Source organism: Ceratotherium simum, chromosome 4, assembly GCF_057802395.1.
Source record: "Ceratotherium simum simum isolate JZ-2026a chromosome 4, ASM5780239v1, whole genome shotgun sequence".
Taxonomy (NCBI): domain Eukaryota; kingdom Metazoa; phylum Chordata; class Mammalia; order Perissodactyla; family Rhinocerotidae; genus Ceratotherium; species Ceratotherium simum.
In genome coordinates this window covers 27,296,090-27,323,665 of record NC_141903.1, presented here as the reverse complement: position 1 = coordinate 27,323,665, position 27,576 = coordinate 27,296,090, and the positions used below count along the sequence as shown (strand labels likewise).

General features: G+C 40.1%; 1 protein-coding gene across 3 annotated transcripts; it reads left to right on the top strand.

The window, feature by feature from the left end:
• The first annotated feature begins 111 nt into the window (after nt 1-111).
• On the top strand, nt 112-22,785 carry SLC26A2 (solute carrier family 26 member 2). 3 transcript variants are annotated; one of them, XM_087429580.1, is made up of 4 exons: nt 112-309; nt 10,955-11,131; nt 13,112-13,841; nt 15,323-22,785. In XM_087429580.1, exons 3-4 carry the CDS (start codon nt 13,137-13,139, stop codon nt 16,850-16,852), a joined length of 2,235 nt encoding a protein of 744 aa, XP_087285706.1. In that variant the 5' UTR covers nt 112-309; nt 10,955-11,131; nt 13,112-13,136; the 3' UTR covers nt 16,853-22,785. The 3 variants fall into 3 exon arrangements, with proteins under 3 accessions (XP_087285706.1, XP_087285704.1, XP_087285705.1); XM_087429578.1 differs by having other exon boundaries at nt 13,107-13,841; XM_087429579.1 differs by lacking the exon at nt 112-309 and adding an exon at nt 362-1,015 and having other exon boundaries at nt 13,107-13,841.
• The last annotated feature ends 4,791 nt before the right edge of the window (nt 22,786-27,576 follow it).

The window sequence follows — 27,576 nt, the reverse complement described above, 5'->3', positions numbered from 1 at the left end:
CGCTCCGGGCCGCGTCATTGGCTGGCGGCCGCGTCGCTCGCCGCGGTGCCACGTGACTGCCACGGCGGGCTTTAGTGCTGGAGTCGTCTTCCACACCTCCAGGCGGGTACTTGTCCGCGCCCCCGGGTCTCGCCCGGCCGTGTCCCGCCTCCTCCGGGGGCCGGGCGATGGGCGGGAAAGAGGGCCGGCCGGTTAAAAGGAGGCCGGCCCGGGACCGGCTGCCTCTGCCCGCGCCGTGTCCCTTCAGCCCCGTCACGGCGGAGGACGCGCCACGGGGCCTCGTCGCGCGAGGCGGCCCGGCCCCGAGAGGTGAGAAGAGGGGCGGGGACGCGGGAAGGGGGAAGGCAGCGGCGCCGGCCACCACGGGGTCGCGGTCAGCGGGCCCCTCAAGGGTCGCCCTGGCCTGTGTCCCAGGCATGGTGGGAGGAAGCCCGGACCAACGGTAGACGCCGGCGTCGAGGCCGGGCCGTGGGAGGTGGGCGTGCATGGGGTAAGCCCTCGCTCGGCGGGGGCAGGGCGAGTGTCAAAGCCCCACCTCCCCACCCGGTGACCAGACCCCGCTCTTCCGGCCGAGGGCTGCCCACCCTCCACCCCACACGTCACGCCAGCGCCCCCGCCTCTCGCAGATAACGGTGCTGCTCTTCGGCCCCAGTCCTCGACGAGCCGTCTGAACCCAGATATCTGGCAGCAGGACCAAGGAGATGAGCCACGACCGCCCCCCCACCCTTTGGACAATGGGGAAACTGAGGCTTCACACAAGAAAGGACTTGATTATCTTAGTTTTTAAAACCACACACCTGGTTAAGTACAAATCAGGACCTGTACTTCTTCGAGGCTCATAGACTAAGTTGAAATTCTTTCACTGGATGGATGGGAACACTCAAAGGACACAGAGAGGGCCAGGGCCTTGCCTAAAATTACACAGCAAGTCATTTGCAGAGCTAGGACTTATGAGCTCTCCCGAACTCATCAACTATCACGCTGGTCTCTTTCCTTGCACAGATTGGGGACCATGGTGAGTTAGAAGCATTTAGGATTTAAACTCCTTTCTGGCACCCAACCTTTTTATTTCCTCCTTGTCCCCAGGGCTCTTTATGGGAAATCTAGAACTAATGTGATATCCATTATTGAGTTAAGCAGAAGTTCTTGTTTTTGAAAATTGAGTCAGTAAGAAATGGAGAGTGAAACCTGGTGGAAAGAAATGAGCCCATTTTTTCCTTCAGGAATCTCAAGGGACAGAGACTAGTAGCTGTCATTTATTGAGCAAATGCTGTGTGCCAGGCACTGTGCTGGGCACTTTACTTGTGTTAGCTTTGCAACAACCCTGCAGATTAGGTCTTGTTATCCCCATTTTACAGGTGAGAAATTGATGCTGAGTAAAGTGAAGTTTTTTTTTACCCTGTGCCATACAGCTGTTGAAGAGTGTAACTGGGATCTGAGTAGAGAGCTGTCTGACTCCAGAACATCCCCAGTGATTTTCCAAGTATGGCCCTCAGCTCACTGGCTCAGAATCACCCAGGGTGCTGAGTCTTGGATGTCATCCCTGAATTTGCCCAAGAATCTGCATTTTAATGTCTCTGTATTTGAATATCATTGTACTGTAATGTGCTGCCTCCTAGGGGAAGATCTGGAGATGACATATTCAGGGCTTTAGAGAGATCTAGATTAGATTTACTAGGGATGGTTTTTGAGCATTGCCATCACTTTCATTAAGCATAAACCCCCAGGCAGATTCTTGCCAAACTATAATTTCTTGGCACATGCTTGGTTATGGTGTGTGGGGGTGGAGGGGGAGGGGTAACTCACTTTTTGCTTACCACATAGCTGTTAAACTATCATTCATCCATTCGATCAACACATACGTGTTAAGCACTTATTCAGGGGATACAGCTGTGAACAAAACAGCAAGTCACTACCTTTATGGGAAAGACAGACAATTAACAACAACAACAAAATGTGTATTATGAGATGGTGAAAAGGGCCAGGGAGAAAAATAAAGCGAAGTAAAAAGTATAGGAGTGTAAGGCAAGGGTGCGCCCAGGAGGGAGGCATGGTGGCAGCAGGGGTGCTATTTTATATATTGTGTCCAGGAAGTAACTGATTAGGGCAGCGTCTGAGCAAAAACCTAAAAGAAGCGACGGGAAAAGCTACGAACAGAGCAGGGAGTAGTATTCCAGTAGCAAACGTAGATGGAGGCAGGAGCCCTCTTGGCTTGTTTGAGGCTTGTCTCAGATGCTAATTGTTCTAACCCAAATGTAGCTATAGAGATAACTTTTACGTTGTTGGTGCCAATAGAAAAAGAAAAAGAAAATGTTACCCATGCATGTGTGTAATATGAAAGATAAAAGTAATTTCATTTTTAATCCTTTTATCAAACTGGCTTCAAGCAGTTCGTAACCTTCACTTATTAAAATTACTAGTGGACTTAGGAATGAGTTGAGAACTTGGCCACAAAGTATTGCTTTGAACCAGCTCCTAAGACCTCTTAGCAAGGAAACAAATTTGGGGGCCATGTGGTATTTTAGAAAGTGAGCTAAGCTTGGAAATTGGAAGATGAGATTTGAGAATCTGGTCCTACCGGTTGACCAAGTGACTAAATTTTTATTTTCCTCGTATGGAGAATAGGAATTCATATTCTATTCTCGGATTTATTGAGGAGGCAAATGGGAGATGTATTTGAAATCTTTTTGAAAGCAGTGAATTACTGTGCAAGGAACTATTGAATTATTTGATTGCGATTTTGCATTAAGTTATTTTCCTGTTGGGTATTTTATTATTTTGTCTTGGGTGTTATACTAAAAGCATGTCATAGTGCTTATTTTACTGGTGGTGGTTCTTTTTGCACCACAGACATAAATGAACGTTGTTAATCGTTATGGTAACTGGAAAATAAGGAAGACTGTCTTCATTGTATTTACTTGAAACTTCACCTGTTTGTTCATTTCAGTAAACACAGATGTATAGACATACACACCAAGTGTGAGGCACCATGTTAGGTGCTCTGTTTTGTAGAAACGAGGATGACTGGGTGTCTTCTCTTATAATGTAAACTCTAGTTTGAGAGACATGTAAAATTAACTGCTAAATAATTATATGTAATATGTTGGGGAAGCATAGCCTAAAAAGTTTCAGCCCCCTTATCCTCTGGCATTTGAAGTGGGTTTTAAAGGATTAGAAAAAGGACCAAGATGATAGAGATAGAAGGGAAAGGCATCCTAGACTGAAGAACAATATTAGCATAAAGGCCCAGAGGAGCAAAGCATGCTTAATATATCATGGATTAGTGACGGGAACACTGTGCATGGAAGGAACCAAAAGAAAGGCAGTTTTAGGCTCGTTCACAGAGAGAAAACTGTACTGAAGTTTTTAGGCTATATTCAGTAGGAGGTGGGGAGCCATTGCAGATTTTTGAAGAGTGTGTCCAAATGGTTTGCTCTCATGTAGTTAATGAATGCTTCTTTTGAAGAACAGGCAGCATAGCATAGTGGTTAAAAAATGTTGGTTCAATTAAGTGTTTAAAGCTGAAGTGTGTCTGCAACTTGCAAATAGTTTAGGGGAAAAAAACAAAGACAAAAAAACCCAAACAAGCCAACCTGTGTGTATGGAGAGCGCGAAAGTACAGATGTAGGAAAACGTTAACAATTGGTGAATTGTTCATTTGTTAAATAGGTGAACTGTGAATATACCAGTGTTCCATGTATCATTCTTTCAACATTTCTGAAGATTTGAAAAGTTTTAAAATAAGCAGTCCTGAGACAGAGAATGGGTTTGAATCAGACAGGCTTTGGTTCCAGTCATGGTTCCATTGCTTACAAGCACTGTGTGTACTGGAAAATTATTTCCAAACTACACAGTCCACACCTACTGCAGCCCAGTTTAACTGAGATTTTTCCATATTAAGAGAAGAAACTTTTTTGGTAGATGACTTGTTCACATACTAGGTTACTGTCAAGACTTCAAGTTTTCCACAAACTTTAGATCTAGGTTATTTTATGTGGTTGCTGTTTATTTCCTCTTCTCTGTCTTCTTTTGGATTATTTAGTATTTTCTCTGATTCCATTTTATCTCCTTCGTTGGCTTATTAGCCATAACCCTTTGTTATTAATGGGATTGCTTTAGGGTTTATAGTGTGCATCTTTAACTTATTACTGTCTACCTTCAAGCGATACACCATTTCATGAACAGTATAAGAACCTACAATGCTATACTTGCTTTCTCTCCTCCTGCTTTTGTGTATGTTAAAATATATGTAACATAAAATTGGCCATTTTACTATTTTTAAGTAAATGCAATTTTAAGTACAATTCAGTGGTATTAAGTATATTCACAATGTTGTGTAAGCATCACTACGATTTCCAAAACTTGAAACAGAAACTCTATGACCGTTAAGCAATAACTCTCCATTCCCCCTAGCCCTTGGTAACTTAGCTAATCTATTTGCTGTCTTTATAAATTTGCCTATTCTAGATATTTCGTATGAATGGAATCATACAATATTCATCATTTTGTGTCAGGCTTGTTTCACTTTACATAATGGTTTCAGGGTTCATCCTTGTTTGTAGATGAAGAGTATCAGAACTTCATTCCTTTTAAATGGCTGAATATATTCCATTGCGTGGCTTATACCATATTTTGTTTATGCATTTATCTGCTGAGGGCCACTTGGGTTGTTTCCACCTTTGGCTATTGTGAATAATGCTGTTAAGAACATTCGCATGCAAGTATTTGTTTGAGTCCCTATTTTCAATTCTTTTGGAATGTATACTTAGGAATGGAATTGTTGGGTCATATAGTAATTCTAGTAATTCTAATATAGTTTAGCTATTTGAGGAACCACCAAACTGTTTTCTACAGTGGTTGTACCATTTTACAGTACCACTAGCAGTGTAGTAATTATTTTTCAAAGAAACAAAAATCAGATTTTAAAAGTCAAAGTTAATTACAAATATATAATTTATATAAAAATAAATAAATATAAAAATATATAAATATATAATATATTAATAACTTTTCATAATAAAAACCAAGCTATCCATCACAAACTACTTATTAAGTGCCTCCTGTGTGCCCAGTTCTATGCTAGGTATTGTGAGAGTACAGAAAAAGCATAAAACATCTCCTTGAATCATTTTTAATCTAGTTGGGAAGATAAAGTATATATTCAACAAACATTTATTGAACATCTAAACAACAGGAATTCAGAGAAGAATGAGATACCATTTATATACTGATGACCTGTATACCCTTGCCCCACCCCATTTTTCCAATTTTGGCTTCTCTCCTGTCCTTGAGACCCCCATTTCTAATTGCTTACTGGGCATCCTTATTTGGGTAGCTTATAGAAATCTCAAACCTGTGAAACCTGAAGTCACACTTTTTGCTGACTGTCTGTCCATTTCCTCCTCCATATTCCCGTACACCATCCTTCCTTTTGTGTAGTCTACCTCAGAATTCATCTTAGATTCGTCCGTCTGCTTTAAGCACCATCTCTTGTCTAAGTTTTACCACTGAAACGTCAAGCCTCCTCCATCCCTGCCCTGCTTTGGGGTTTATGCCTGTGTCATCACAGCTTACAGGACAAGTCCAGGCTTCTTGGGATTATGTAAGGAACTGACTTTTCACTCCAGTCTTTTCTCTGCAGCTTCACTCCAGGATTCTGGCGTTCTAGGTGACTTTTTCCTGGGTCGTGGATTATATTGGGACCTTTCACTTGCCTGAGTTTCCTTTCCTATCTCCTTTGCAACTTCTTTGTATTGGCCTGCAGCTATTCTTCACTCAGAATATGCCAACCTCTGTTATGAAACAGAGTGTTATAGTTTATCTGTCCAGAGCTCTGTCTATACTCACTGATTTTGGGTAGAAACTGTGTTTCTTATTCCTTTTAGCAAGAATTTACTGATCTCCTACTATGTGTTAAGCATTGTTCTTGGTACTGGGGATACAGTACATATGAGAAAGACTATAAATAATAGGTTTTTTAAATATATAAATATGTAATATAATTTCAAAAGTCACAAGTGCTATGGAGAAGATAAAGCCAGATAAGGGTTTAGAGAGTGATGTAGTGGGGGGTATTATTTTATTTGGGATGGTCAAGGAAGGCTTCTCTCGGAAGGTGAAATATAAACCGAGACCTGAAGGATGAGAAGAGGCCTGTAAAGATCTGGGGTATGATGATTCCAGGCAAAGGAACTTGAGCAAGTGCAAAGACCCTAAGAAGAAAATCAACTTGGCATGTTCCAGGAACAGCAAGAAGGCCGGTAGGAAATGAGGGTGGAGAGGTATGCAGGATTCAGATATTGTAGGGTATTACAGTAGTCCAGGTGAGGCATGATGGAGGGTAGTGAGAAGTGATTGGATTCCAGATACTTTGGGCAGTAGGTAGACGACGGATATGTTCTTCAAGGTGGAGCAGACAGGACTTACTAATGGATTATATATGGGAGTAGGGAGTAGGGAAAGGAAAGATTGACTCCTAGCTTTGGGGTCTAGGTTCTGATGCATTGTGTCTAGCACAGTGGTTAGCTTATAGTAGGCACTTAATAGATGTTTATGATTTGATGAAAACCAGTACCCAGTGTGTAGGAGCTCACATAGAAAAGTTAATTAATCCAGCCTTGGCAGGCTTCTTGGCATTTTTTAATATTTGTGAAGTAAGCAAGGGTTATAGGCCTGCAGAACAAAGATGAGTCTGAATTTTCATCTGATGGCAGTTGGTCCTTCCTTTTCCTTCAGGGGGCCAGTCTCACAGTGTTAACTTCTCAATCTAGAGCAAGGGCCTTGGACAGTGGCCTGGGCTCCAGCCATCCTGGTTGCAGGCACCTGTGAATGGGATGGAGATGAATACAGAAGTCTTTGCTCATCCTTGGCTTCCCTGGGCCTTACAATGCTGTGATCTTCCCTGGACTTGTCTGACAACAGTGCGTTGGAGGATAGGACCGTGTAAATGGAGATTCTGTCTTGGTTGTACCGGTTTATGGTTTAGTTTTGTTTTTCTAAACAATCTTAAATTATTTTTTATTTATAAAAGGCAAAAAAGTAAAATATTAATTGCTTAATAGAAAAAATTAATTAAATAACAGACCAGAAGAAGTAATAAGATAATACATGATTATTTATCAAATGAGTGATATAGTAAGTGATTTTCTCAAGAACCTTCAGGGACTATACACTGCCTGCAGATTAAAGTCTGCTTTTTTTAACCTGGCATTCAGGGCCCTCCAGAATCCCCCCACGTACCTTTGCAGCGTCCTCTCCCACATGCATCACTGCTTTAAACATACCATTCTAATTCCTGCTTCTTTTCCTCCAACCTCAGATCTGTTGCTGTTTGTGTTTTCTTCTCCCTCATTCGTTTTCCTAGTCCTCATCTTTTCAGTTCTGACCCAGACTTCAGAGCCCAGGTGAGATATGTTCTTCCCTTGAAGACTTTCTAAACTATTCCAGCTCTTGCAGATTTCTCCCCTGCTTAGATGCTATGATGATAGTAGTTGGCAGCTTCAGTTTTATTTAGCAGTGAGGTTGTGGCACACATACACAGAGCAGAGCATGAATATGGAACCATTATGTTTCAGACTTGACCATTCCCCTCTGAAAACTATCACCCTCTGAAAGGGCATTTCACTTTCACAAACTGCAAAAGTGTTTTATATGCACTATTAGTTAAAATTATATGCTGTAATTGCTTACCAAAAGTAGACATTGTTTCACTTATATCTGCAAATTTTCAAATAGAAGTTAGCTGACCACTATCAGGCTTATATAGAAGAGCTGTCCCTCTGTTCTAGTCCAGTGCTCTTAGACTCTCAGTAATTCACATGGGAAATTGTGCCAGTGCTGCTGTTGGTCACCTGGATAAGACCACTTTCTAGATAGTCACAGTTGCATGTGCCCAATTAAAGATGAAAATACAGAGATGTGTTTTCTTTTGTGTTGCCTGTACTGCCATTATACTTCAATATTGCGTGTGTAAATGTATTTTTCAAAAATGTTTTATTGGTTTTTTCCTCCCATAATGTGGAAGAGTAATGTGGAAGGTTCAAGTGTTTTCCTCTTGAGTCAGTCCACTCTCAATTATTGCTGTTAATCAAGGGGGTTATTAGCCTAGATGATACAGTAAAATCCTGTTTCACTGAACTTTATTGAATGTATAGTTTGTATTCCAGCCTTTTTAAAATGGAAGTCTGGTTGTAGACTATATTCCAAGGATAAACACTGTAATTTATTAATTTTCATGAAGCAATTGGTGAATACTAAAAGTGAACGCAATTACAGGCTTGAGGAAGTGAGAGAATTTTTGTGCAAAAAGGGATATTTGAAAAGTATGTTCCAAAGTAGGTATTTCCACTTTAAAATAAATATTGCTTTGCATCCTCCTTTTTCTGTATTTGAGTTATTTGTTTAGCAAACATTTTAGTTCATATTTTGGAAAGCATATACCTGGATACCTTGGGGGATTCAAAGATGATCCAGAATGGAGCTTGCTCTCAAGGAGCTTAATTTGTATGCAGGTCATACCTACAATTTAAAGATAATTTTTAATGTAGTTTTATAATGTTTTGGGTTTTAAAAAGAAAAAATATAAATAGTTTTGATGAGAATCTTAGGGGGTGAGTAAAATAGGTAAAGAGACTGTAGATAGCTTTTGGATTCAGACTGATGGCTGAATCATTTCCATTTCTGGAACTGTTTGTGAGTGAATAACCTAAGTTTTGGAGAGCTAAAGATGGAATAGGACCATGGCTATGAGTATAGAGAAAGGAGAGTTAAGTACAAGTTTGTAGATATCAGTGCTGGGTTATTTTGGGTAGCAAGTAGGTGAAACTGGGATATGTAGGGTAGCTGAATTCTAAAGTGTTTAGAAGCACGTGAAGTTAGAGGAAGCTAATTAGATAGGTGGTAGGAATAGTACCGTGCTCAAAAAAGAGCTATTCTTGGAATCCTAAAATCTGGATTTTATTACCTGGCTGAGTCACTTACAAGCTAACTAAATTACTAAATTGGGCAAGTCTTTTCAATTTATAATCTATCTGTATATTTCTTTTTCTTTTTTTTTTTGGTGAGGAAGGTTAGCCCTGAGCTAACATCTGTTGCCAATCCTCTTCTTTTTGCTGAGGAAGATTGGCCCTGGGCTAACATCTGTGCCCATCATCCTCTTCCTTCCCTTTATATGTGGGATGCTGCCACAGCATGGCTTGATAAGCAGTGCGTAGGTCTGCACCTCGGATCAGAACCTGCGAACCCTGGGCCACCGAAGTGAAGTGTGTGAACTTAACCACTACACTACCAGGCTGGCCCATAAAGTGAGTTTGTTATAGACAGCATATAGTTGGGTCTTACTTATTTCCTCTAATCTGACAATCCTCTGTCTTTTAATTGACATGTTAGACCATTCACATTTAATGTGATTATTTATAGATTTGGATTAGACTCTACCTTCTTGCTAGTTGTTTTCATTTTGTTCCATCTGTTTTTGGTCTCTTTTTTTCCTGTTTTTCTGCTTTCTGTGGAGTTAATTGAGAATTTTTTATGATTCCATTTTATCTCCACAATTGACTTATTATTTATACCTTAAAAAAAATTTAGTGGTTACCCTTGGGTTTACAATATACATCTTTAACTAATCAGGCCTACTTTCAAATAATATTACATCACTTCACATCTGGTAAGACTTTACAATTCCCCCTCCCGTTCGTTGTGCTTTTGTTTTCATATATTTTATTTTGTATATGCTATAAACAAAATGTATTCCTATTTTTGCTTTGACAGTTATCTTTTAGAGCAATTCAAGATTTTTTTTTTAATTAAAAAAATTGATTTTATTTTATCTTCATTTGTTCCACTTCCTGGACTTTCTTTCTTTGTTGTGTGTTGTTGTGTAGACCTGAGTTTCTGTCTGGTATATGTATATATAGTAGTGCTGGTCTGCTTGTAATATATGCTCTTAGTGTTTGTTTATCTGAGAAAGTTTTTATTTCTCTTTCATCTTTTAAAAGATATTTTCTCTGGGTATAGAATTCTGGGTTGACAATTATATTTCTGTGATAAAAATATCACTCCATCATCTTCTGGCTTGTATGATTTCCAATAAGAAGTCTGTTATAATTCTTATCTTTGTTCCTGTGTATGTAATGTGTGTTTTTTTCTTTGCCTGTCTTCAGGATTTTATCTTTGTCTTTTGTTTTCAGTAGCTTGAATATGATGTGTGTAGGTGTGGGGTTTTGTTTTGTTTTGTTTTTATATTTGTCCTCCTTGGTATTCTCTGAGATTCTTGGATCTATAGTCTGATGTCTGTTATTAATTTTGGAAAATTCATGGCCATTATGTCTTCAAATATTTTTTCTGCCCATTCTCTGTATTCTTTTGAGATTCTAATCATGCATATGTTAGATTGTTTAATCTGTCCCACTGCTCTCAAATGTTCTTTTACATTATTGTTATCGTTTTTTGGGGTTTTGTTAATTATTTTTTTAAGGGATAATTTATTTTTTTTGAGGAAGATTGGCCCTGAGCTATAACATCTGTTGCCAGTCTTCCTCCTTTTTCCCTTTTTTCTCTCCAAAGCCCCAGTAGATAGTTGTATGTCATAGTTATATATCCTTCTAGCTGCTCTATGTGGGACACTGCCTCAGCATGGCCTGATGAGCAGTGAGTAGGTCTGCACCCAGGATCCAAACTGGCGAAGCCCAGGCTACTGAAGCATAGTGCGCGAACTTAACCGCTACACCACTGGGCCAGCCCCTGGGTTTTTTTTTAATTCTTTTTTTTCTTTGTGTTTCAGTTTAGACAATTTCTATTGCTCTATCTTCAGTTTCATTGATTCCTTCTTTGGCTCTGTCAAGTTTACTGATGATAGAAGTATTAATTTTTATCTTTTTCCTTCCCAGATAATAGCCATATAGGGCAAGATATGGATTTTGTTAGTTTTTTCTTATGCCTCTTTTGCATATCTTAGGTTTGGAAAAGGCTTTTGACCCAGAAATCACCAAGAGCTGTTCCAAAATAGAAGGGCGTAAGAAATGTACTCAGACTAGGTTGGCCTGAAGTAGGAAGTCAGAAGAGTTATAGACAGGTTGCATTGAAGAATGAAGACCTGCTGTGTGTATCCACCAATCTGATTGACTTGCTCAGGGTAAGTGGTCATCTAAATCTTTCCTTCCTTACCTACTTAACAAGATCACCAAAGTAACTGTTATTTTACTGTTGTTCAGTGGGATGATCCTTCATCTTAAACAAAATTAATGTGAGTTACTTTCACATATCTTGTGTTCTTGAATAGGTCATGGGTCCTGGATTATGGCATCTTGGTAACCTTAGATTTATAGAATCTCACAAGGGCCTATTTTCTGTCAATTCCAAAACAGGAAGCTTCCTGAGTCCTCTGTCTAATATATTTTATCTCTATCTGGCTACAGTCATAAATTTGTTTCTTCTTTTATTCTTTCATTCATTCAAACATTGTGTAAGCCTGCTATCTCAGAGTTACTATATTATATTCATTGATGATTACAATGAGGAACCAGATGTCCATTCCTCCAGGAGCTGGAGAGACTCCTATATAACTAATACAAGAGTGTACTTAGTATTATGATGGAGGTGCAGAATGCAATGGGACACAGAGGGTATAGTGATTCATTGGAGCTAGGAGAAATTGGTCAGTGCTTTGTGTAGGAGGGAGCATTTTAACTGGGTTTTAAAAATGGTTAGGATCTTGGGGCTGGCCCGGTGGCATGGTGGTTAAGTTTGTGTGCTCCGCTTCGGTGACCAAGGGTTTATGGGTTCAGATTCTGGGTGCAGTCCTACATCACTTGTCAAGCCATGCTGTGGCTGCAACCCACATACAAACTAGAGGAAGATTGGCACAGATGTTAGCTCAGGGCCAATCTTCCTCAAGCAAAAAGGGGAAGATTGGAAATAGATGTTAGCTCAGGGCCAATCTTCCTCACCAAAAAAACAAAAAAAGGTTAGGATCTAGACAGGCAGAGAGCTGGATGGCCATTCTAAGCTAAACTAACATCACAAAGACACTCATTTGTGAAGTATTTAGTAAATAGTTTACACTCTATTCCTTTGAGAGCCTGTTTCTTTTTCCTCCTCTTTTTTACTCTTATTACAACGACTTATTTTTTTGTCATTCCTTCTCTTTTTGGTTAGTTTTACCTTCTTTGTTTTCCTACGGTTCTTAGTGGTAGGTCCTATGGCACCAGTTATGTAGTTAAGGACCCAGAGATGAAGGATCACCTGGTTACCCTGCAAGTGGACAAGCAGGGCAACATTAGTCCTCTATTCAGCCTGTGCTTAGAGTATGTACTTAGAATAGTAAAGTGAATGTTTCTTTGCATGAGCATGGGCCCTGCCCACAGGGCAGATGTGACTCTATACTAGAATAAAGTAGAATAGATGGAAGCTTTTCAGAGCATATATCAGACACTTACCCCCTCAGCCCACCCCATGCTCGTGACATTTGTTTGCTTCAACAGTCTTTTAACTTCTCTCTCCTCTTTCCTACCAAGCAAGGGGGTGCTGTTCAAAGACCTAAATGCATTTTGCTCTAGTTTCTTTCTGTTTTCAAAAAACATGTATCTTTACTCTGTCTCTCTCTTTCTCTTTTTTATGTTTATTTTCAACAATTAGTGGGTTATTTAAAAAGGGACACCTCTCCCCCCCAAAAAAGGGTCCAGCTTCCTTGTTTCAGGGACTTGCAGGTAGGGGTGAAGGTTTGGGACTAGATCTTGTTTTGCAGTATGTCTGGGAGTGAAAAATCTGGAGAGAAGACCGTTGATAGCATAAAGAAAGGAGGAGACAGGCCACCCTGATACTTCTTCTGGAGAAAAAACTGCAGGGGGAGCCAGGCAGAGATGGAGAAGAATCCCTGATGATTCATATTCTTGGGAAGTCCTGTAGCCAGTGAATTCTTTGCTTTGACTTGGGTGTTTATGGTCTGATTCTTTTTTCCCCCTTTTCACAAATGAGGCTTAACTAAGGAAAGTGAATATAAGATACCTACCCCAAAACTGAACTCTTAATTCTCATGAGTGATAAGTAAGACTGTTAAAATTTGTGAGCACTGAGAATTACTTAATCAGTTAACCCTGTGTTTTCTTTAGGGTAGGAGGCTGAAGCATCTGTCTCCAGAAATGTCTTCAGAAAGTAAAGAGCAACGTGACCTTTCACCCAAGGACTCAGTTGAAGGAAATGACCGATACAGTCATCCATCTAGGATCCATCCGGAGCTTGAAAAGGAATCAAGTACTGACTTCAAGCAATTCGAGGCCAGTGATCCATGCAGACCTTATCCTAGGATCCATATGGAGCCTCAAGAGAAATCAAATACTAACTGCAAGCAATTTGTCATCAAAAAACTACAGAAGAGTTGCCAGTGTAGTCCAACCAAAGCAAAAAATATGATTTTTGGTTTCCTTCCTGTTTTGCAGTGGCTCCCAAAATATGATCTAAAGAAAAACATTTTAGGAGATGTGATGTCTGGCTTGATTGTGGGCATCTTATTGGTGCCCCAATCCATTGCTTATTCTCTCTTGGCTGGCCAAGAACCTATTTATGGTCTGTATACATCTTTTTTTGCCAGCATCATTTATTTCCTATTGGGGACCTCCCGTCACATCTCTGTGGGCATTTTTGGAGTACTGTGCCTTATGATTGGTGAGGTGGTTGACCGAGAAGTACACAAAGCTGGCTATGACACTGTCTATATTGCCCCTTCTTTAGGGATGGTTTCAAATGGGAGCATATCATTAAACCAGACATCAGACAGGACATGTGACAAAAGTTGCTATGCAATTAAAGTTGGCAGCACTGTAACCTTTATGGCTGGAATTTATCAGGTAAGAAACAATGGAACAAGTGGTTTCTGGCAAAAGAAATCACTATACATGAAATCTCAGATCCGTGAGGGATCTTAGAGATCATAATAATTAAGGCTGTCATTTATTGAATGCTCAGGATATGTGAGGGGTAGAGCCAAAATTCAAAGCCTGGTTTGACTCCACAGGTAAGATAAGGCTGCATCTCTTTTCTCAACCCCAGGCTGCCTCTTAACCAGTGAATTTCAGTCAGTCAGATTTTAATTATTTGGTTGTAAAAATTTAGACCAGAAAGGGACCTCAGACCATCTAGGATAACTCCTTAATTTTATATGTTGAGAAACATTGGTTTGCTTGTGTGGTCGGTTATTGGCAGAGCCAGCATTAACAGTCAGGCGGGAGGGTAACAGAATGGGGGTTGGGGAGGAGGAGTGCAGGTGTTTTTGAAACTATAGATGACCTCCCCGTCCTTCCTTTAGAGTTGCTGCTCCTAGTGAGTGACTCTCACCAAAAATAGTTCTCTCAGACTGTTGGGGAGGGAAAAAGCTGAGAACCACTATTTCATATTATCAGCCAAGAGAAAGGAGTAGAAATGAAATTCTTCTTGGGTCTCTCGTAGAATCCATTAATCTGCTATTATCGTCATGCCCCTGCCTTTTGGCATCCAGGAGTTAATGCCAGCATTAAACCTCCTATTACAGGCATTTGGAACCAGTAAGGGAAGGGGAAGAGTCGCTCACTTGATTTGGTGCTTGGATGAGGAGGAAAGGGAGAAGGGGGTGATGTGCAGAAGAGTTGTGCTCCTCAGTCCATTTTTGCTTTTTTGTTAGTATGTCTCACCAAGAATGAGGAATGGCACAGTAGAATTCTGAAGAATTATTGGGAAGAGGAAAAAAACAAAGAAATAAAAAAGTTGTATCTTTGAGGATGCCAAATTAATATGGGAAGCAGTATGGCATAAGCACATGTATACTGGATGAGACTAGTTTCTCAATATAAGGTTAGATTAAAGAGAGTTCTGTAATTTCAAAAGTGTGATTCTATTTTGGTGTGAATCTAATTTTTGGTTTTATCAGTTGAAACTTTACTTTTATGGTAATAATTTGTAGTTTAAAGAAAACACATGGTTTTTAATTAGAAGAATTCTTCCAATTTGAGTTTTTATGATTTCTCATGGATCCTTGAGAATTTTTTTCTTTTTGAAAGAGGTCTGAACCTTATTCAAGTTTAAGAAACATTGTACAAGAAGGTAGGAATCCTTAATTCTTGTCTCATCTGGGCTATTGAGTAACAGTGTGACCTTGGGCAAGTTGCTTAGCCTTCTGAGTCAGTAAAATGAACTCTCTCTATGTAAAATTAGAGGATTGATACGTGATTGTGTTTTTTCTAGCTGACATTCTGTGATGCTCTGATGGTATGTCTCCATGCAAAGGAATGCCTGGGTAATACAGGATTAGAAGCTTTTCCATTTATATTTAACACTTATATATCCTTCCTTTCAGGTAGCGATGGGCTTCTTTCAAGTGGGCTTTGTTTCTGTCTACCTCTCAGATGCCTTGCTGAGTGGATTTGTCACTGGTGCCTCCTTCACTATTCTTACATCTCAAGCCAAGTATCTCCTTGGGCTCAGCCTTCCTCGGAGTAATGGCGTGGGCTCGCTCATCACTACTTGGATACATATCTTCAGAAACATCCATAAGACCAATGTCTGTGACCTCATCACCAGCCTTTTGTGCCTTTTGGTTCTTTTGCCAACCAAAGAACTCAATGAACGCTTCAAGTCCAAGCTTAAGGCACCAATTCCTACTGAACTTTTTGTCGTTGTGGCAGCCACATTAGCCTCTCATTTTGGAAAACTAAATGAGAAATACAATACCAGTATTGCTGGACATATTCCCACTGGGTTTATGCCACCCAAAGCACCAGACTGGAACTTAATTCCTAGTGTGGCTGTAGATGCAATAGCTATTTCTATCATTGGTTTTGCTATCACTGTATCACTTTCTGAGATGTTTGCCAAGAAACATGGCTACACAGTCAAAGCTAATCAGGAAATGTATGCCATTGGCTTTTGCAATATCATCCCTTCCTTCTTTCACTGCTTTACTACTAGCGCAGCTCTTGCAAAGACGTTGGTTAAAGAATCAACGGGCTGCCAAACTCAGCTTTCTGGTGTAATGACAGCTCTGGTTCTTTTGTTGGTCCTCCTGGTAATAGCTCCTTTATTCTATTCCCTTCAGAAAAGTGTCCTTGCTGTGATCACTATTGTAAATCTCCGGGGAGCCCTGCGTAAATTTAAGGATCTGCCCAAGATGTGGAGGGTTAGCAGAATGGATACGGTTATCTGGTTTGTTACTATGCTGTCCTCTGCACTGATAAGTACTGAATTAGGCCTGCTTATTGGGGTTTGTTTTTCTATGTTTTGTGTCATTCTTCGCACTCAGAAGCCAAAGATTTCATTGCTTGGCTTGGTGGAAGAGACTGAAATCTTTGAATCCATGTCTGATTACAAGAACCTTCAGGCTAAGCCGGGCATCAAGATTTTCCGCTTTGTAGCCCCTCTCTACTACATAAACAAAGAATGTTTTAAATCTGCTTTATACAAAAAAACTCTCAACCCAGTATTAGTAAAGGCAGCTCAGAAGAAGGCAGCAAAGAGAAAGATGAAAAAGGAAGCAGTAACTCTCAGTGGAATCCAGGACGGAGTTTCAGTGCAACTTTCCTGTGATCCCTTGGAGCTCCATACCATAGTGATTGACTGCAGTGCAATACAGTTTTTAGATACAGCAGGGATCCATACACTGAAAGAAGTTCGCAGAGATTATGAAGCCATTGGTATCCAGGTTCTGCTGGCTCAATGCAATCCCTCTGTGAGGGATTCCCTGGCCCGGGGACAGTATTGCAAAAATGAGGAAGAAAACCTTCTCTTTTATAGTGTATATGAAGCGATGGCTTTTGCAGAAGAATCTCAAAATCAGAAAGGAATATGTATTCCCAATGGTCTGAGTCTTTCCAGTGATTTATTGAGATAGTAGATGTCCTTTGTAGATACACAAATGCAGCAGAGCTTATAGTAAGGCAGAATCAAAAAGAAGAAAATATTGTGATTTCAAGCTTTCTTGCAGATATGAGGTATTCTTGCAATTAAGTAAATATCTATTGAATTGAACTGTAAACTTAATCATCATCCTGTTTTAGGAGATATGCATTTGAACTCTTCCTTCTTCCAGAGGTAAAGGGGTGAAGCTGGCATTTACATGAGAAGTGCTAGAACCACCTTCACATGGCTCCTTGGAGAGGGAGTGGAAAGGAGGCAGGGAAAGAATGTTATGTCTGCTCATGTACCAGCAGGCCAAGAGGCTTCTGGAGCACAAGGTAATAACTAGACAAGTTTGTTCTTGTGCTTCTCTATTCCCAGTTTTTGCTCCCCAGACGGCAGTAGGATCTCCGGCTTTTAATAGGAAAGCACCATTGGTCTCCTTAAAGCAGAGAACCGTGGACACAGTCTCATCAGTAGTGTGATGGCTGAGCTGGTTTGTGAAATCCTACCAGTCAGCCTCTCTTTATACAGAACATTCTTTGTAATATATTTGATGTTTTTAGTCATGCCTTTGTGTTTAGGGTCTGTAGGTAAGAGCAAGGAGCTCTTCCTAATCAGCAAGAAGAATGGGAATCCTCCCTGTCTTCTCATGGTGATCTCTATCTGTCCCTGTTTCTGAGTATTTCTCTACCATTAAGTTCTATTTTAGCTTTCAGTCATGTAATGTGTTTCTTATGGACTCTGTCCTAAACTGCTGTGTCTAATTACCAGTAACAAGCTTGCCAGACAGAAGGCAGAATGCTGACTCAGCAATTCTATACAGCATTTTAAATGAGCTTTTGGCAAACTGTTGAGGATGAATTGCAAAAAAACAGATTGACAGTTTCCTATAAGAATTTGTTTACTTAGCAGTGAATTTTATTTCCTTCTCATGGCATTTTAGCAAAGGTGGGCTGGGAATTAAGAGTCTTTCTCAAATAGAAACTACTGTTCATCTTTACTCTGCAAGAAAAATTTATTATAACCAATAAAAGTGATAGAGTGCTTCCAAAAGAACATCAATAATTAATTTGTAGATGTTTTAGTGAAAACAAAGCTAATGCTTACTGCCATGCAGTCTATTGATGTACAATAAATATTGATGACAATGACAGCTTTTAACTCTTTAGGCCACCTAAAACTATTATGCAAGAGGATTTAGAAGCATCACATTCATACAACCCAAGTTCTGTGGGTGTATTATTTATGATAGCTGGCCACAGGTTGTGGCTACAGGAATAGTTCCTTTTGAAAAGCAAGAATGTCCATCATTGAAAGCTTATAGTTCTGTATCTGGAGCTGATAGGTGAGAAAAAAACCAGGTTTTCCAAAGTTAGGACCAAGAGACTAATTTATGTGAGATTGAAACATTTAGCCACACCATTTAAAACAAACAAAATAGTAATTGCAAAAGTGCAATGTAATTTTTTAACCTCGTGCTGCATTCTAAACAGTTTAATTATTTATGAGAAGCAAACCCTATGTGTAGGACATCTATTGGAATGGGACACTTGTAGGACACTTTTAAACATATTTAGCTTTCTTGTTGGATCCATAAACTGCAAGTGTTGCTTTTCTGTTGGTAGAGTTCTGCCCGTCTGTTTACGTGGAAAATGTCTTTCCGTTGTTAAAGCAGTTTCTTGGTAGAAAAGCTGGATTTCTATCTTTGAGGTGATTAACATCATGATTAAATGTAATAGTGTCCTGAATTTTGACATCCTTTTAGAAGTTAAGTCTAGAATTGCAGAAATGCTATCTGCTGTTTGTGTTTTGTTTGTTTTTAGCCAATATTTGCCCTTTCTGTCCAGTCTTATGAATACTAACAGTAAAATCACAGTATCTTGGTGGGTCATTTGTTTTTAATCCCCCTTGTACCTCCTCCAAGCCAGGTTTGAATCCAGACCATTATGGATGTCTAATGCCATGTAACAGAGTAATGAGTACATGTTCAAGATGACTATAATTTAACAAACACTAGCACAGCAAAAAAATGTCAATCCAAAGAATTTGGAAAGTCCCTTAGAAGAAGAGTGACAGGATTTGACCTTTTCCTGACATTTCTATCCATACATGGATATAAACAATTCTGGAGCTTTATGCAATTAGCAAATTCTTGAATTGTGTTCTGGTTTGTTACTCTCCCACCCAAACAAACAAACAAGAGATTCTGCTTCTGGTAGCCATTTGTAAAACCATTTAAGATTTCTCTAGAATTTATATCTCACCTTCTCTGCTTGGGTTGAGGTCTGCCTAAACTTATACATGGTTAATTTTTTTGTGTGTGTGTGAAGAAGATCAGCCCTGAACTAACATCCATGCCAATCCTCCTCTTTTTGCTGAGGAAGACCAGCCCTGAGCTAACATCCGTGCCCATCTTCCTCCACTTTATGTGGGATGCCGCCACAGCGTGGCCCAACAAGCCCTGTGTCGATGCGCGCCCGGGATCCAAACCCAGGTCAGCAGCAGCGGAGCTTGCGCACTTAACCGCTGTGCCACGGGGCTGGCCCCTGTTAAAGTTTTTTTATTGCTGATATTTAAAGGAATCAAACCTGAAACCAAAGCCTAATTCACCAGTAAAACTAGTTTTCATTTGGTTTCTTGTTCAAGGGCTTTGGACTTTAGTTCATCAGGTGATATTTTACACTTTATTGATACAAAAATATCTTGCTTACTCTAAACTTTAGAGTCTAAATGAAGCATTTTCTCATTGCTTATTGACAAATGTACAAAACTCTGAATATCATAAAATGGTCATTTAATTGAAATGTAGTGTGTACACTCTTGATGGTTAAAAGTCTTACAACCTTATTTTTTTTTAATCTTTTTTATTTTTTATTTTATTTTTATTTTTTGGTGAGGAAGATTAGCCCTGAGCTAACATCCGTTGCCAATCCTCCTCTTTTTACTGAGGGAGATTGGCACTGGGCTAACATCCATACCCATCTGACTTGACTTTATATGTGGGATGCTTGACACGGCATGGCTTCATTAGCAGTGTGTAGGTCCGCGCCCAGAATCTGACCCGTGAACCCTGGGCCACCAAAGTGGAGTGCGCGAACTTAAGTATGCCACCAGGCCAGCCCCCCAACCTTACTTATTTTTAAATTTGTTATAACCAGAGGGATGGAGTGTGCCGATGCACAGAGACTAAGGATAACATTCAAGGATAACATTCAAGAGAGGGGTGACGGGAATAGACCATGGAAAAGACTACCTTGACCAAATGCCGGAGAAAAGAGGGACTCAGTTGATAGGATCCACTCCCTGGTTAGCACCACACAACAGTAGGGAGATCAGGATTAGGAGTGACACCTTAGTTTGAGAGCAAGGTCAGACCTGGGTTCTGTTTCTAGAAGGGGAGGGGCACAGATTCAGCAAAGCTGACAGAGCTGAGGAGCAGTGGTAGCCAGGGTTGGGGCAAAAGCCCAGGCTGATCTACTCTGGAGCACTGACTGAGTGACTGCAGTACGCTCTGTGCCTCTGATGGGGGCAAAATTGACAGCTAGTTGACAATTACTTTTTTTAAGTTGATCAAAGGAAAACATGATCTGGATAGTCTGACTTAGCTTTTAAACAATAGTAGACGTTGAAGCCAAAATTTGTTGGTAAATTTACAGTATGGTAAATGGTGATCTTTAAATATGTCAGGGTTTTAGATGAGTTCATTAGACTTTTCTAATGCTAATGACTACATTTTAACAAGAACAGTAATTTTCTGCAGGGATATATTCTCTTAGTAATTTGTCATTTAAGAACACATTGTCAGGGCCGGCCCCGTGGCTTGGTGGTTAAGTGCTCGCGCTCCGATGCTGGTGGCCCGGGTTTGGATCCCGGGCGCGCACCGAGGCACTGCTTCTCCGTCCATCCTGAGGCCAAGTCCCACATACAGCAACTGGAAGGATGTGCAGCTATGACATACAACTATCTACTGGGGCTTTGGGGGGAAAAAATAAATAAAAAATAAAATCTTTAAAAAAAAAAAAAAAAAAAACACATTGTCTGAGTGTTAGCCGTGATCTTAATATAAAAATGAGAAAGGGCTGCAGTGAATTTCTTGGGAACTTAAATTGAGTCTAGAAGTTATGATGATAAATTAAAGCTCTGTGATCCTTATTAAAGTTTTTAACGAATTGTTTTCCTCTATGTATTGCTATAGATGAGCCATAGGTTCTTTTGCATCCATGTAGACAATACCTCTAATACCTCCTGAGGACCCACGCGGGAGTCTAGGGCCCTGGGCCAGGTGCTGGGACTATGGTACTAAATCCAGTAGGTGGGCTATATGGTAACTCTCCTAGGTAACACAGGGGGCACTTGGAGGTGCTTTATGGAGGGGCTGAGCTGAGTCTGGACTGAGGTCTGAGCAGGAGGCAGACAACTGGGGCAGACAAGGAGGCATGGATGGCCCTGGTCTATTCAGGGAATGATTCCAGTGTGACATGGTAAAAGCCCAATTGATAGGATTTAGACATTGCTTAGTTTTTCTGTTCTTTAATGTTTCTCTTCTTTTTTTTTTTCCCTTTAATGTTTTCTTTATCTGTTCTAGTCATGCCTTATTTGAACTGGGCTTAAAAAAACTGCAAAGAGGAGGAAATTGGATCTAGAAAGATTTTAGGCTTTGAACTAATTTGGCTTTTTTTTTTTTTGTATAAGATTTTAGATAATCATGAATAAAATTATTAATTTGAGTGCTAATAACAAGAATGAAAATTTTAATGGAAGAGGCCAATGTAATACACCAGCTGGTTTATCATAGCCTATTATTAAAGTAAAACACTATTGAAATACTGTAAGTTAAAGGCATTTTAGTTAAAAAACATGTTAGTAACTTTAGGAATGGGGAATTTAGATGTGGGAGTGGGGGAGATTTATTTTTGTAAGGCAATTTTTATCCTGACAAGGACTATTTTTTTATAGCGTTTTGCACCTGTAATTTTAAGGTAAACATGTTAAATACAGTTAGGAAAGTTAAACAGTATACTAAATAGTGGATTTTTTTGGTGTGTATTTTGTTTTTCTCTTAGTGATGTAAAATAGGAAGGAGATAACATTGAATTATGAAAACTGGAATAATGAGGGACACTAAATGGCTTTATTGGAGATGCCATGTTTGTGAGTCTACACTGGAACCTTCTATAACCTTTCTTGGACTTGAATTATGGCTCTGAAAAAGGCCAAATAATTACAATCTTATTACAAAATACCAATGACAAAATTTCTAACTGAAGGTTTTTTAGTTGGCAGACAGACAAGCAGCCTTAGCCAAAAAGGCTTTTTAACTGCAGCTTTAATAAACTTATTATAGGGAAGTTCTCTTCCCCACTCCATCTCCCATCCCTAAAATAAGATACTTGGAGTCAAACAGCTCTTGCCTTTTCAGTTCAAATCAGTTGGCAAATTACTGTTTGAGTTCTGATGCTGCCATGATTTCTCAACAGTTAGTGTGAACAAACCAATCTATATAAAACACTACCTTTTTGGGTCTCCTTTGAAATTTTATATACAAATCAAGACAATATCAGGGTGATAGGTGAATGAACTTAAATTCTGTCTTGTCTATTCACTAAAAAAAGTATATTACCTTTTTCCAATTATTGAAGGCTAATGACTTGTAGGAACATGTTTTATACCACGTGTATCTTTTTTAATTAAAGCAAGTGCCTTGATGCTATTCCACATAATTCATGCTTAACCTAACTCTATGGGATGAGGATGAGTTATTGATGGATTGCAGCCTATTGCAGGAGGTGGGGAGTTGGTTAATAGCAGATCCTTTTCTTCTAGAAGGATATGCTCATAATGTTTATTATGTAAGATCCTATATGTGTTGAGATCTAGAGGTGTCATTTCATTTGTGTGCTAATAAATTGTGCTAATAAAATATTACTCTGTGTCTAAATTAATTGCAGGGGGGGTTCTAACTTAGAAACACCACTTAGGTGTTTCATTTAGGTCACCACTGAGCTTAAAATACCCCAGTAAGCTTAAAATACCATCTCTTTACATTTGGAGAGTGATTCATTCATTAATTTTCCCAACCATAACAAAAGGATCTGTCCTTATAGAAAGCGGTAAAGCATAAAGAAACCCAGTTCTTTCTTTTTTGCTTTGTGGTCCTGAGTGAGTCAGTTAATCCTTTGGGGACTCAATTTTTTCATCAGTGAAGAGGGGAGGAGGACTAGATTGCCTGAGGACCCTTTCAGTTCTCATGTTGCCTGGCTCCTATTCCATACTAGATTGGAATCAGAAAACCCAAAACTGGCTCATGTTTTACCACTGTCCTAACTCTGAATTTTGATAAGTGAATTTTAAGCCACATTTTTCCCATCAATAAATTAAAGCTAACACGTTATACTAAGAGAATTGGGAGTGGAATTCCTAACTGGAGCATAACACTTCATAAGGAATAATCTGTGCCACCACGCTCTCCCCATACCTGTTGTGAAGCCTCTCCCTGAATGTCCTCCTCCTCCTACCTCTCTCAGCTCTGGAAGAAGTGGGAGCGTGGGTATAGGGTTAACGAGAGTTGTAGTCTTCCTTTTGCAGTACTCCTGTAACCCTGGGTATGCTACCCCTAAGCTCATACCCACCCCAGACAGTGAAGGAGTTGGTCTTCCAAGGGCCCTTCCCGTCTTACTGTCCTGTGCACCCACCCTGTCTACATGCAGTATCTGGGATCCAGAGCCCTGTGAAATGCCTCAAACACTCATTCTTTAGCATCTCCTCCACCTTACAGGGCTCTGCTTCCCCATCTGTTCTTTCAGTGCTTGTGTCCTTGGCCTCTTCCCTCATTTAGCACCACTGCTTAAGTTTTATTTTCAGATCTAGTTGAGACTGATGAAATATCCACATGTGCATGTATATACACACATGATTATAAAAAGGCTGGCTCATGGAACCCCATATCATGAACATCTTGCATTATAAGCTCTCTCCAGATGACTACATCCACATCTATGGCTTCAGTTGCCTTATTATCTGCGTGCTAATGGCAGCCAAACGTGATTTCCAGCGTGACCTTTCTAGAACACCAATAAGCATATCTGTCTATATAAAGTCTCCAGAGCGGTTATTGGACAGCTCTGCCTGGATGCTCAGAGGTACCTTACATGCAGCATACCCCCAAACTCCTCTTCACCTGTTAACCTATCTTGATTATGGCATGACCCAGCTACTCAAGCCAGAAACCTGGGAAATTCTAGAATATTCCTCTTCAACTCCCACATCAAATCCATCTACCTGGTAAATCTCTTAAATCTAACGTCTTTTTCTTGCCCTCAGTGTTCATCATTTCTCTTCAGGACTATGCCACAGCCTAACGAGTTGATCTGTTTCTCTACAACCCGGCCTCCACAATAGTTATCAATTATTTTCTAAGAAAAAAAAAATTGACCTTTACTTTTTGTAAGTGGTTCTCCAGTGTTTTCAGGATAAGTTCAAAATTAATTCTCTAGCCAACCAGACCTTAAAAACATTGCCATTGCTTACATCTCCATCCTCTTGTCCTGCCACACATCCTTTGCTTGACATCCCAACCTCTGACCTTAGCTGTTCCCAAATGGGCTATTTTTTTAATACCCCAGGCCTTTATATACGCTGTTCCTTCTGCCAGGCGTTGCCTCCCAGCCCCGTATGCCTAATTCCCTACTCCTCCCTCTGAATTCTCATTAAATGTCCCATGCTCTTGGCAATATTTCCTATTGAATTGCTTTTCTCTCATGCAGGGGCTCCTTTAGGCTCCGTCTCTGTACTCCTATATATTCTCTGCATATTCTCTAAAATGGCATTTCCCACTCTTATTATTTTTTCCTCTTTATCTCCTCTACTAACTGGACTCCTTGAAGGTAGGGCCATGTACTTCATCCTTAGAGGCTGTATGGCCAGCAATGAGTTTATTATAAGATCCAATATATGATTATTGCAAGCATGGATATGTTTGGTAGGTAGTTATTTTTCTAATACTGGCTCATCTGCAGAGCATGTCTATCTGTTCAGGTCAATTACATGGCCTGTGGTTATCAATAGGCTGCAAAAAGTCTCTAGCGAAGGAGTAGGTGTGTAACAGGGTGGATTAGGTGGTCCAAGGCACAGTTATTTCTAAGTTAGTTGTTTGAACAAATCCCACATCCTATGTCTCGTCTCGTTTTCCTTGTCTTCCCTCTCAATATCTACCTTGTCAGAGAAATTAGAAGTGGCTGCTCCTAGGTTTCTTCAGTTGACTAAATTGTCTCCCTTAGGTACTCCACCCCTGCCCTCTGGTGGCCAGAATATGCTACCACAGTCCACTTCAAAGAACTAAGGCCTCAGGTAGCATGAGGAGTTCTTTAATAGATTTGCAACTTTTTTGTGTGTGTGTGAGGAAGATCAGCCCTGAGCTAACATCCATGCCAATCCTCCTCTTTTTGCTGAGGAAGACCAGCCCTGAGCTAACATCTATTGCCAATCCTCCTGCTTTTTTTTCTCCTTTTTCTCCCCAAAGCCCCAGTAGATAGTTGTATGTCATAGTTGCACATGCTTCTAGTTGCTGTATGTGGGATGCCGCCTCAGCATGGCTGGACAAGCAGTATGTCGGTGCGCGCCTGGGATCCTAACCCGGGCCCCCAGTAGCGGAGCGTGCGCACTTAACTGCTAAGCCACGGGGCCGGCCCTGCAACTTTGGAATTACATTATCTGAGCCTATTTGTCCTTTTGTATTATGATTTGCTGGAAAGATTAAATGATAGGAAGTGAAACAATGCTTGACATATAATAGGCAATCAATAACTCTTAGCTTCCTTCCTTTTTAATGAAAGCCCCTCTTAGGAACAGGGCAAAGAAAACTTGAATTTTATTTATTGATCAGGTTGGGCCAGGTTCTAGAACACTGAGCCCCAAGATCCGTCAGTGGGAGAAAGGGCTGGTAAGGCAGGTCCCTGCCTCTAGATGGTACTGGTAAAGTTCTGATAGTACTGGATAGTAATGACATACATAGCATTTATAGAACACTTAGTCTGTGCCAGGTACACCTTTTCGTCCTCATGACAGCACAAGGTAGGTGCCTAGTCCCAGCACGTTGTCATACAGAGTCAATTGGTCAACTAGGGCAAAATGAAGTCCTCAAGTGGGGCTAGAGGGACCAGAGAGTCAGGGAGAAGCCACAAGGGGCTGGTGAAGACAACAGACTAAGAAGGAGTAATATCAACCTCTTTCTAAAGAAACAAAGCATCAAACAAAAAACCCTAATATCCAATAGAATCAAAGGTTCAGCCAATGTAAACCAGACTGCAAAAGCTCTTTCTTTTGTACATGATTTCCATCGACTGGGATCTAAATCATATGATGTGTTAAATGAGTCAAGAATGTGAGATTTCTTTTTTTAAAAAAAGCAAGTTTAAACATATATACGGAATACTACTATATGCAAGGCACTTAGACAAAGCCTTTCATCCTGAAGTCTTGTGTGTATAACTGGAGAATCCTGCAGTGACTTTCTGTGGAAGGAAACAGGTTTAACTCTCTATATGAGAATTCTTCATTATCAAAGAACAGTTTATAACCTGGACTAGAATAATATTTGATGCAATGATATTCATGGAAAAATTTTTCAAATCCTTTTAAATAGAAGACAACCCTACCTTACCTCCAAGTCATTTTCTAGTACAATCAATGCTTCATACAGCTTTAAAAATAAGGTGGCTTTGACACATTACATCTGTGTATCAATTTATACACAAATGTTTACTGAAGTGCCTATGATGTGCCCGGCACAGTGCTAGGCACCAGTAAGTTACAAAGGCTGACTGGTCCCTGCTTTCATGGAGCTTACAGTCTAGTTAAAGAGCCACAGAATACTGCTAGACATTTAAGTGCTTAACTCAGTGGTAGAGACAAGACGTGCTGAGGAGTTGAGGGAAAGAAGGGTGGAGCAGGTGCTGGAGTCTTCAAGACAGGCTGGAAGAAAAAGGACTCCAGTTAGTTTTTTAAGAATGTGTAGGGCCTAGCTTGATAGAGAGCAGGGAGAGGCATTCAGGAAAAGGCACACTAGCAGACATGGGTATGGAGTGAAAGACAATGGCCTATTCAGGGGGCAGTGCACACAATGAGCAACCAAGCTGGAAATGCAGGTTGTAGTCAACTCTAGAGGGTGCTGAAACTCAGCTGAATAATCTCGTATTTTTTAGGCATTTGGGAGCTGCCAAAGACACTTGGGTAGGGGAAATGGCATGATGCCACTAGATCTAACATTATGTGCAAAATGGACTTCAGGAGAAAGGTGAGGGAAGAAATTAGAAATTATGTCAGTAATCCTGACACAAGATGCTGAGAGCAATTAGGTGTTGACAATGATAAAGAACCACAGGACTTGGCCAGAAGACATTGTTTTCCTCTCCTAAGTGCTAAGAATTTAAAATAGGTATAGTACTTTTAATCCAAATTACACTAGTTTGTTAAAAGGAAAAAGATCCAAAATAAGCTTTAAAAAAACATCTATTTAAACATCTGCTGTTTTTTGTGCTTGTTGTTTTGTTCAACGTGGAAGCAGTACTTTCTACGATTAATCTGCTTTAAACATCTGTTTTAACTAAGTAACTACAGAAAGAAAAATAACTGAATTGCTATGGGTTCCTGAAATAGCCAAAAAATTAACCTGAAAGGGTGGGGGGGACTACAGTAGCCCTCTCTTATCCAAGGAGGATA